At 37.4% G+C, this 12,127-nt stretch overlaps 1 protein-coding gene across 2 annotated transcripts; it reads right to left on the minus strand.

Annotated features, from left to right (window-relative positions):
• Positions 1-1,023: 1,023 nt before the first annotated feature.
• Positions 1,024-11,250, minus strand: Or6c66b (olfactory receptor family 6 subfamily C member 66B). Of its 2 annotated transcripts, XM_087558556.1 has the most exons (2): positions 11,229-11,250; positions 1,024-1,961 (listed from the first exon to the last, which is right to left on the minus strand). In XM_087558556.1, the coding sequence occupies exons 1-2, from the start codon at positions 11,248-11,250 to the stop codon at positions 1,024-1,026; spliced, it is 960 nt and encodes a 319-aa protein (XP_087414682.1).
• Positions 11,251-12,127: the final 877 nt, after the last annotated feature.

Consider the following 12,127-nt stretch of genomic DNA (forward strand, 5'->3'; position numbering starts at 1 on the left):
TCTGGAAATGAACGCATAGACCCTCTTTCCAAGAAAATTTTAGATGAGCTCAAAGTTTGGCATTAGCAAATCAACAAAAAAAAATATTCAAAATGCTTAATGGTCAGGGTTTAAGAGTCTGATTTTTTTAAAGCAACTTTTAGAAATTGACACTACAGTCTATTAAGTAGCATGCATTATGATAATAAAGAACAGGACACACTGCAAAGACATAACACCTATGCACTGCAATACACAGCCACTATTTAATATGAACAGACCTTAGGAAATACAACAAGAAGTACCCACACAGCAGAGGTGGGGGACATTGGCTCAGGGAAGAGCTTAATTGAAAAGTGTCTATATATTAAGAAATATTTTTTCAGAGTTGCTTTTATTAGCTATTGCTTGTTACTCAATGGATAAGTTCTTTGAAAATAAATTCATTTTTTAAATGTCATTCTCATTTTGATGACATCAAATCAGTCATACTCAGAAAAAAAAAAACTTTAAGAGTTAATGTCATATATTTGAAGTAGATTCCTGTATTTTGAGAAACATTTTTTCTTCCATTTTTATTAAATTGGGTATGTCTTATTTATATTTCAAATGTTATTGCCTCTCCTGGGTTCCTGTCCATCAGCCCCCTAACCCCTCCCATTACCCTTCTACATGAGCATTCCCTTCCCCATCCAATCCCATTACCGCCCCCCAACAATCCCCTACACTGGGGTTTCTACTTTGGCAGGACCAAGGGCTTCCCCTTCCACTGGCGCCCCAACAAGTCTACTCACTGCTACCTCTGCAGTTGGAGCCCAGGGTCAGTCCATGTATAGTCTTTGGATAATTGTTTAGTCCCTGAAAGCTCTGGTTGGTTGATATGCAATTAAATTTTAAAATGATAACTATGTCAAGTAAAGATGACATGGAATATATAAAACATTCAGCTAAGTTAAATACAATAGTGGATAAGAAATAAAAATAATGTAAATGCACAAAACATAATGTTTCTCTTGAAAAATGAAGCAGTGAATTTCTTTTTCATTACATTTTATTTGAAATACACCTTTTGATCAAGTTTTTAAAGGATTCTTTTACTTGTTTGTTTCTAAGGGAGTAAATAAAAGGATTGAGCATCGGGGCAACAGAGGTGTTGAGGACCGCTATACTTTTAGTCAAAGTCACTCCTTCCTTTGCTGAAGTCTTGACATACATGAATATACAGCTTCCGTAGGAAATGGACACAACAATCATGTGTGAGGAGCAAGTAGAAAAGGCCTTTTTCCTTTGCTCAGCAGAGGGGATTCTTAGGATTGTCCTAAGGATGAATGAATAGGACAGAATCACTAATGCTAAGGTTACAATGAGAGTAAATACTGCCAGGAAGAATGCAAAGAGCTCCAGAAAGGCAGTGTCTGTGCAAGAGATGAGCAGCAAGGGGGAAGAGTCACAGGTGAAATGGTCAATGATGTTGGAGTCACAGAAATCCAGTTGGAGGCCCATGATCACAGGTGGAAAGATGATGAGAAATCCAGCCAGCCAAGAGCCAACTATGAGCTGCATGCAGACCCTGTTGCTCATTATTGTGGCATAATGCAAGGGCTTACAGATAGCCACATAACGGTCATAGGCCATAGCCGTCAGAAGGAAAAATTCAGTTGCACCCAAGAGTATGAAAAAGAACTCCTGAGCCAGGCAAGAGTTGAAGGAGATGGTCATGTCTCCTGTCACAATGCTCACAAGGAACCGAGGAATGGAAACTGTTGTAAATGCGATTTCTAAGAAAGAGAAATTTCTAAGGAAGAAGTACATGGATGTCTTGAGGTGTGAATCTACCAGAGTGAGGGTAATAATGGTCAGATTTCCAGTAATGCTCAAAATATATGTGAGAAATAAAAATATAAAAATCACAATGTTTAGCTTTGGATCCTTTGTTAATCCCAAAAGAATAAACTCGGTCACAGATGTTCGATTTTTCATTTCTTCTTATGTTCTGCCAGATCTGTAACTGTGAAATGAATTAGAGAGTCAGGATAAGTTTGAATTATATTTGTGGTTAAATACCTTTGTTTCATCATACCATACAAAAATTGTAACAATATATAAAGTGAAACATTAAATCATTCACCAATTAAACTGTTTTAAAAGTGAACATTTACTGCCTCCAAACAATTACACATTTGGTGATTGCCTTGGACCTACATATATTTAGGATCAAGGTAATCAATTATTAGTTCTAAGTACATTGATAGATGAAAACAATGCCATTCCCAGTCTTTACTATAGTACATTAGCAGATATATTTGAAAAATAAAATACTTAAAAATGAAAAATATTATTTTATTCTGAAAACTATTTCAACAAAGGAATACATTACTTTGTATACATCAAACATTTAGATATTATTTGTCAATATTAGAAAAAAATTAGAACTATTCTTGACTGTCTGAAAAATAGTTTAGCAAAGGAGTCAGAGTCACTAAAATCAACATGGTATAACCCTAAAGAACCAAACGCAGATATCTCCAAATTTCAAAAAACACTTATAGTGTTTCTTTATTGAATTAAACAATATTTTCATTATATGGAAAATATTTTAACAGCCAGATAAAGAACTCAGGTCACAGAATAACTAGAAAATAGAAAAAGGAATAAATGAAGAACAGAACATTACATACACTTGCCAGTGTATAATGCCAAGTGGTCTTAGCTGAGGAGGTTAAACACAAATGCTCAGTGGTTTTCTAACCAACTGTCAGTGTTTGATACCTTGGACTACTGTTTGCACTTCTCACTATGGCTATGTTTTGTGATTTTCATACATCACAAACTTATACCATGTGTAGCTGAAATTTAGGGAGGTGAATGAGCAATATACAGTAACAGGAACACACAATGGGATGAATCCAAAGAAAACCTGAAGTAGAAGTCTGATAGGTGAAATTGTTGGGCCTTAGTAGAAACTGCTAAAAGACAAATCTTCCAAAGCAATACATTCTAAAATTTGTGGTTTAAGAAAGTTGAGAAATCCTTGGGTCCAAATGAGCAGCTAATTTCTCAGTGCACACTATCTTTAAAAATCTCAAAGCTAAAACACCTTGGTTTTTTCTTTGCTGTGTTTGCTTCCTTGTTTGTTTGTTTGTTTGTTTATATTGAGTAGAAATGTCTCTGGGTACAACCTGTGACTTAATAGTAAATCTCAAGTTTGTGTAAAAAAAACAGGGAAGCTGAAAAACAGAAAAGGAGTTCAGAGACAAAAGTTATCTTTTCTTGGAATGTAGCTAAGACTCTCAGGAAAATGGGGAAGGAAGAGGAAAGGGAAGAGAGAAGAAAATGGAAGAAAATTAAGAAAGGACAAAAGGGAAGTAGGCAGCCAGATTGTTACAATATTTGAGGCAATACAGCTAACAGACAATAAAGCTATATTTTTAGTTCGCTCCCTAGGTAAAACTCTTTCTTGGTAAATGAGGAAAAGACACAAAGCATGAGGGAGAATCAAGAATCAACATCCTTTGGAGATCAAGAGCTACATGATCTATTAATAAAAAATCGTTGAGATAAAATATCACCTGAAATTCTTAGTTGTAACCCTAACAGCCAGCACCTGGTATCACATGTTTTCTAAAATTCAATGAAATAGCAAAGTCCTTACTATGGTTGTTACGAAATTCGACAAAGATCATAGTTTCCCCTTTGACTTCCAGTAAATCTTGGGAAAGAAAGATGGACTGTAATTATAAACTCTACATTTTCTATAGTTAGAAAATGGTTGGTATTAGTATTCTTTCTAGAAGAAACATTTCCATTTTATGTTTTCACCTTCTCCTTGAAACAGACACAAGGGATTCTTCCAGCAAAGCAGAGTTAAATTCTCTCTCTCTTGAGAGATACTGTTGATGAGTATGCCCGAAATCTAAGCTGGATAATTAGGAAAATTACATAAATTATCTTTTGAAACATCCATTGTTGGAGAAATGGAGAATGCAAACAATACTGAAGAAATAACACCATTTTTTTATTTCATAAAGCTAATAATTTTAATACAAGAAACTTGCAAAAGTGATAAAATCTAATTTTATATTCACATATAACAAAGCACAACATATCAAGAGGAAATACCCACTGGGACATGAAGTGTGCCATCTAATTATTTTCTTTGACAATAAAAGCAAAATGGATAATTTAGGCAAGGTATGGTTAATAGAAGGGCATATTGACAGGAACTAGAGACAATATTTTTGCAACTCACCAAATTAGTCCTCAAAATATGTTTTCATATCTAATTCATGTTAGTAAATAAGTTTATATATTTTCATTATAGTACCCTGATTTTTTTCTGTTAGACAATTTGGGCTCTGCTTTATTGTTCTAAGGCACTAGACATTTTAATTTCTGTTTGTTTGGTATGAAAGCTGAATTTGAATTGCACTTTTTGTTCATAAAATTCCATTTACATTTATTTACAGTAAAAAGCTGCTAACTATTTAACAACAGCTTCAGCTTAATTTTCTGCTACAATGAAGTGGATATTGCTACTTTTCTGTAAAAGGATATCTTAACAAAAGCTATTTATTGAAATTCTGCCCATTGTTGAAAATTATTAGAACGTAAATAGCTGCAAAAAGTCAGTAGATATATTGATCATTTAACAAGTTTATTCAAACTTGATAAGGAGCAAATCAGTCTATTGACTAGGTTTAATGTGTGCTTAGTAACCTACCATTGTATAATCACTGATCTCTTCTTATCTCCTTATACAAAGTCAAGTCCAAGTGGATCAAGGACCTCCAAAAAAAAAAAAAACAGATATTCTAAAACTAATAGCCTCAAACACAATGGCACAGGGAGAAATTTCCTGAACAGAACACCAATAGCTCATGCTCTGAGATCAACAATTGAAAATAGGACCTCACAGAATGGAAAAGCTTCTGTAAGGCAATAGGATAAAACAGCTACCCACAGGTTGGTAAAAGATCTTTACCAACCCTATTTCCAATAGAGGAATATCCAAAATATACAAAGAACTTAAGAAGTTAGACTACAGATAACCAAATAACTCTAATTAAAAATAGGGAGCAGAGTAAAACAAAGAATTATCAACTGATAATTCAATTATCCTGAATGGCTCAGAAACACATGAAGAAATTTTCAACATCCTTAGTCATCAGGGAAAGGCATATCAAAACTAATCTATGATCCACCTTACACCAGTCAGAATAGACAAGATCAAAAACTCAGGTGACAGCAGATGCTGGCAAGAATGTGAAGAAAAAGGAACACTCCTCCACTGCTGGTGGGACTGCATGCTGTTAAAAACCACTTTGGAAATCAATCAGGTGGTTCCTAACAAAATTGGAAATAGATCTACTCCAAGACCCATCTATACCACGTCTGAGTACCCAAAACATGCTTCAACATATAGCAAGGACACATGTTCCACTATATTTATAGCATCCTGATTTATAATAGCCAGAAGCTAGAAAGAACCCATATGTCCCTTAACAGAGGAATGGATAGTGAAAATGTGGTACATTTATACAATGGATTACTAAATGGGTGGAACTAAAAATATATCATCCTAAGTGAGATAACCCAGACACAAAGGAAAGTGAATATTAGCCCAAAAGCTCAGAATACCCAAGATATGTCCCACAAACAATACGGAGCTTAAGAAGAAGAAACACTAAAGTGTGAATGCTTCAATTCTTCATAGAAGGGGGAACAAAACAATCATGGAAGGTAAAGGAAGGGAGTGACCTGGGCAGGGAAAAGGAAGGGGAGAGAGGGAAAGGGGGGACAGGATCAGGTATTGAACTGGACAGGAGAGAAGTAAAGAGGGTCAGGAAATTAAATAGAAATATATAGCAGTGTGGGGTGAGGAACTGGAGGTAGCCACTAAAAAGTCAGAGATCCCAGGGAAGCAAGAGGCTCCCAGGACCCAATGGGGATGACTTTGAAATGTGTTTCAAATGGGGGATAGAACATGTAAAGACAACCTCCAGTAGATAGGCATGACCTTCAGTTGAGGGATGGGGCCAATCCGCACATCTCAAAATTGTTAACACTGAAATGTTCCTGTCCAAAGGAAAGACAAAAAATGAAGCAGAGACTGAAGGAAAGGCCATCCAGAGACCACTCCACTGAAGTATCCATCCCATCTGCAGACACCACAACCCCAACACTATGGCCGAAGCAAAGAAGCATTTACTGATGACAGGTACTTGGCATGGCTGTTCCCTGAGATGTTATACTAGCACCTAACTAATACAGATGCAGGTACAGAGAACCATTGGACTGAGCCTAGGAAACCCAAAGAAAGAGCTAGAGGAAGGGCTGGAGGCGCTAAAGGAGTTTGCAACCCCATAGGAAGATTAATATAAACTAACTGGACCCCAAAGTGCTAACACAGGCCAAACCACCAACCATAGTTCCAGCTGCAGATTCAGCAGAGAAAGGTCTTATATGGCATCAATAGGAGGGTAAGGCTTGGTCCTGTGAAGGCTTGATGTCCCAGCATAGAGGAATGCTTGGGAGGTGGGCACGAGTGGGTGTATGGGAGGGAGAGCACCAGCTTGAATGCAGGGGGAGGGGGAATGGGATGGAGGATTTATGGAGGGGTAACCTGGAAGGGGATATCGTTTAAAATGGAAACAAATAAAATGATTAATAAAAAATATCATCCTGAGTGAGGTAACCCAGTTCCAAAAGAACTCACATGGTATGCACTGACTGATAAGTGGATATTAGCCCAAAAGCTCTGAACACCAAAGATACAATTCACAGACCATACAAAGCTGAAGAAGAAGGAAGACCAAAATGTGGATGCCTCAGTCCTACTTAGATAGAGGAACAAAATACTCATGGGATGAAATACAGGGACAAAGAGTAGAGCAGAGACTGAAGAAGAGTCCATCCAGAGACTGCACCACATGAGGATCCATCCCATATTTATCCAACAAACCTAATCACAATTATTGATGCCAAGAAGTGCTAGCTGATAGGATCCTGATAAGGATGTCTCCTGAGAGGTACTGCCAGAGACTTACTGATACAGAAGAGGATACTCGAAGCCAACCATTGGACTGAGAACTGGATCCCCAATAAAGGAGTTAGAGAAAGGACTGAAGAAACTGAAGAGGATTGCAACCCCATAGGGGTAACATTTAAAATGTAAATACATAAAATATCCAATAAAAAAAACATAAAGGAAACAGAGGAGCTAGCTATTCATTGCAACGCCTCCCATATAGTAGTGTGCTGTCAGCATTGTTGTGTGTGGATATGAGTATTGGTGTGTGCCTGTATACCTGAACATTCAAGAGTGTCATCTCCTTTGAGAATGTCTGTGAAGATCCTATCTTTCCCAATATAGTATGGTTTCTACCATGCCTCTTTGATTTTCTTGAGTACTCATGTCTTAAAACAAAACAGAATCCTTATTTGCACATGCAAATTTCAGTGGTGAATGTGGGAGAGAAACAGGGAAGGGGGAGGGAAAGGGAGAAGTGAGGAGCCAAGAGAGAGAATTAAGTAATGATACTTTGGGTAATAGAATCACCAAATGCTCGACAATATTTTAGAGCAAAAGCCAGAGAAAGTCTTATGTCTGGGAGAAATTACAAGGAAGCTAATGCAAAACAAAGTATTTTTTTAATGATTTAGTTCAGTAATTGCAATGACAATCCAGCTCTCTCTCTCTCTCTCTCTCTCTCTCTCTCTCTCTCTCTCTCTCTCTCTCTCTCTCTGTGTGTGTGTGTGTGTGTGTGTGTGTGTGTGTGTGTGTGTGTGTATGTGTGTGTGTTGGCTTTACCTGGATTTGGTAAAGAGTGATAGGTTAGAGTAATAATAGCATCAAAGAAGAGGTTTAGAGTGCTTCTTCTGTTTTTATTTGTTTGCATAATTAAATGATTAGCTAAAGATATTCATTTCATGTCTGGAAGAATTTGCAGTGAATCCTAAAGCTCTAGTACTAATTACTCTGACACTAATGTCTTCTGGACTAACTCTTCCTTTAACCACAATGAAGAGACACTCTATTTCTTCTTGTTAGTTTGAGATTGAAGTCTATTTTGTCAGATATTAGTATATCAGTGCCCATTTGCTTCCTGGTTCCATTTAAGTAGAATACATTTGCCCAACTTTTATTTTAAGGCAGTACCTATCTTTAAAGCTAAGGTGTATTTCTTATAGAACTCTGGCATATAGATTTTGCTTTTTGATCCATTAAGTCGGCATCTGTGTTTTAATTTGAGTATCAAGTTCATCAATATTTAAAGTTATTATTGAATGTATGGGTTAATTGTAATCATTGTTCTGTTGATTTTTGGTGATATTTGTGTTCTCAGTGATATTTTGTAGTTTTGAAGTTCTTTCTCTAGTCTCTTAGCTATGTGAATTCCTAGACTTCTTTATTGTCGGACACTCCTGGGCTTCCTCATTGTTTTCCCCCTGCTGAACCTTGTTGATGCATGGGGAAACTTTTATTAAGAAAAGAACATCTTGGCCTTCACTGTTTGGCCAATAGGCAGTAACTCCATTGGGTCAGTTCCTGTTTTATCCCAAGAGTGAAAACTTGTTCTTCCACTGTGCTTTTGGGTATTTTCCACCAGTGGACTTGGTGTATATTTACTGTGAACCTCAGTAAATCTTTGGCATTCTCATAGAATGGATGACCCAAGTCTCTGTCTTTTATTAAATCCCAGGCTTATACCCAGTACTCAGTATAGTGGGGGTGTAGGTGTCATCAAGTGGAGGTCCCACCCAGATTGGGAAAGCAAGGAGCCCCTGATGGGTCTTTGTTCCAGAAGCCAGCTGGCGAAGTGGAAGGAAGGTATGGGTGAGTGGTGCAATGACAAATATAAGGTAAGTTTAGTTCTCAGTAAGTAAATGGGTTATGACATGGGAACCGCAAGTTCCACATTGCAGCTAACGGATCAGATAGTAGCTGTGCTCAAACAGCAGAGAACAAGGATAAAGGTAAAAACTACTAAAGCGTTTATCAAAACGTTTGACAAGACTAGACCCTGGTTTGTTCATTCCAGAGGATTTAGTATTCCTGATTGGGAACAGATTAAGACAGATTTGCAGAGGACACACAGAGAGATGGCACTGAGAGCATTCCTTCCTTTTTTGGAGATTGGTCAAGGATGCTCTGTTGAGTACTAACGCCAAACTAAAGGAACAAATGTCAGAGATAGAAAGAGCATTCAGAGCAGCACAGGATGGTGCCTCTCATAAGTCTTCACAAGCCCCTGATTCAGATCGGGATTCAAACTCAGAGAAAGATGAAGAAGAGACATAACAAAAAGAAGTAGAGGAGCTTAAGAGGAAGACTGATAAGCACAGGGTTGCTAAAAAAATCTGAATCTTGTCCTCCTAGTGAAAAATCCCTTCCTTAAAGAAGAGGAGCAACTGCTCCTGCCAGTGAACCCTATCCATCCTTGGAGTAGTGGTATGGCGAGAAGGCTCCAAGGAGAGGGGCAATTTTTTCCTGAGCTTCCTCCTGGACAGTGACTGGTGTCTCCTGTTACTTAGGTCCTGGAACCCAACAATGCAGGTCAATGTATTAGACATATTCCTCTGGGTTTTAAGGAATGGCAAAGCATGAAAGAAGGAGGCTTTGCTTATGGTCCCCTTGCTCCCTTTCCTTCTGGTATTTTTGATCTTATATTATGTCCAATTAGTCCTGGAGATTGGCAACAATTATGTAGCGCAGTGTTGAGTGGGGGTGATTATCTATTATGGAGGATAGAATATCAAGAACAATGTGTACAACTAGCTAGACTTAATGCACAAGCAGGATTCCCCCAAAGAAATCTAGAAATGCTGATGGGACAATATGCTGCCCTTCCAGCCCAGATTCAGTATGATCCTGTTATTTATGCTCAAATTTCTGCAGCACAAGTTAGAGCCTGGAAGTCCTGCCTTATAAGGCAGCTGGAGAACAAATATCCAAGGTAACACAAGGGCCCTTGGAGACTTTTCAGGAATTTGTGGATAGATTATGGCTGGGAAATTGTTTGGGGATGTTAATACCACTATGCCCATAGTAAAATATTTGGAATATGAAAATTCTAATAAATGGTGCAAGGAAGCTATTAGATCTCATAAGAATAAAAGTTTAAATGATTATATCAAATAGTGTAAAGAAATAGATGGGAATTATGTGATTGGACAAGTCTTAGCTGCAGCCATGCAAAAGGGAAATGGAGGGACCAAGACATGTTCTGGGTGTGAACAACAAGGACATTTTAAAAGAGAGTGCCCTCAGAACAAAAAGACAGGACGCCCTGGATTATGCCCTGTGTGTTGTAAAGGCTATCATTGGTGCAATGAGTGCAGATCTAAACAAGATGTTGAGGGACAGCCTTCACACCTTCCAGGAAATGGGACACAGCGTCCACTCTGGGGACCCCAAACCAGAGTGTACGGAGCCATGAACATTTCTTTTTTTGTGTGGGTGGTTTATTTATTTTTATTTAAAGAACTTTTCTTTTTTTCTCTTAGGATCATTTATTAAAAAAAGTAAAATAATCACAAGCTGAATGCAGAAACACATCAATACATCATCCATCTTAGTCCAGTAGATTTCATTCAAGACATGAAGGGATGATTCAATATGTGGAAATCCATTGATATAATTCAGTATATAAAAACTGAAAAAAAGTCACATGATTATATCATTAGATGCTGAAAAATATCGGGAAAATTCCATCATTTCTTTTTTTTTAAAGACACCTTCACACTCTTTACTCCCTTTACCTAATGCGTCCTTAATGCACAAACAACCTAAAGAATCCAATTAAAAGAATCGAAGTTTACAACACGGCGGGACAGCGAGACCGCCATGGTTCTATATCATGACACAGTGAGTGAGAGGTTAATTTGGAATTTCTGCTCCATAAACTGTTCCCAAATGGTTTGCTGCACCCATAAGAGATAAATACACAATACTGCCGCTGCTGATCCATAGCGTGGCTTCTTTTCTTTTCTTTTCTTTTCTTCTCTTTTCTTTTTTTTTTAGCTGAGCACAACTATTATCATTTTGTAATTAAAAGCATAAAATATATCTAACACCCAGTCCAACACTACATCAGTTATACAGAATATTTAGTTATCCATTCCATTATTATCCATTATTTAAGAAAGGCCTAAAATCTATATTATATCTTGCTAGCTTGTACACTATCTGATAACTATCCAATAAAATATGTATTTTCAGAGTTAAACAGCCTGATAGGCTATGAAACTAGAATCAGTCTTCAACCCCATCAGAAATCTGAGAACGACCAAATATCTATACACATAGGAATCCTAACATGGCTTCCAGAACTGAGAGGTTATAGAGACAAATCTCCACTAGTGCAGTCACCTGTTAGGAACATGTGAGTGCAAGTCTTCACTCTTCGGGCCCAAAATCAACTGACAGACTCTTGAAATAGAGATTTTGAAGGGCTAATCACCCTGTCTTGGCAGAGTTTATCAGTCAAATATTCTGCATAATTTGTCCTTTTCTGGACAGTATAGTCTACAGATGAAACAGGCAGTTTTGTCAAGTGGCTGCCTAGCCACAAATTATTTCCTCACCTGAAGGTAGAGATGTTCACATTCTTTGTTAAATCCACCAAAGGGGAACAGTTAGTAGCAGATATGTCTCAAAAAAAGATAAATAACTTTAAATCTCATACTTTGTGGATTTCTGACGTTTGTGAAAACCACCTATGTATATGAGACTATCTGGACTGTTGTCTTTATATCTTTTTTTTTTCAGTTACTACTGTACTTTATTGTGTTCAACCAAATCACCATGTTACAAAAATAGCAAGCTGCCATAATAAAAAATAAGGCTCCTCTATCCAGCACCAGATAGCATCATTTTACTTTCAAGCCTAGAAATTGCACACTTGTATATAAACCAACCGAAGATGAGGATTGAGAGTTCATCTTGGTGGATTTTTCCTTTGATGAATATGAAGTGTCCTTCCTTATCTTTTTTGATGACTTTTAATTGAAAATTGGTTTTATTTGATATTAGAATGGCTACTCCAGCTTGCTTCTTCTGACCATTTGCTTGGAAAGATGTTTTCCAGCCTTTCACTCTGAGGTAGTGTCTGTCTTTGTCACTGAGGTGTGTTTCCTGTAGGCAGCA

This window comes from Rattus norvegicus, chromosome 7, assembly GCF_021556685.1.
Source record: "Rattus norvegicus strain SHRSP/BbbUtx chromosome 7, alternate assembly SHRSP_T2T, whole genome shotgun sequence".
NCBI classification, from domain to species: Eukaryota; Metazoa; Chordata; class Mammalia; order Rodentia; family Muridae; genus Rattus; species Rattus norvegicus.

Bases quoted from the DNA above. Each gene is read 5' to 3' on its own strand.
- Or6c66b (XM_087558556.1), bottom strand. From the start codon at position 11,250: ATGGGGTTGAAGACTGATTCTA. The intron at 1,962-11,228 runs GTTTCATAGCCT...GAACATAAGAAG, and splicing joins GGGGTTGAAGACTGATTCTA to AAATGAAAAATCGAACATCT.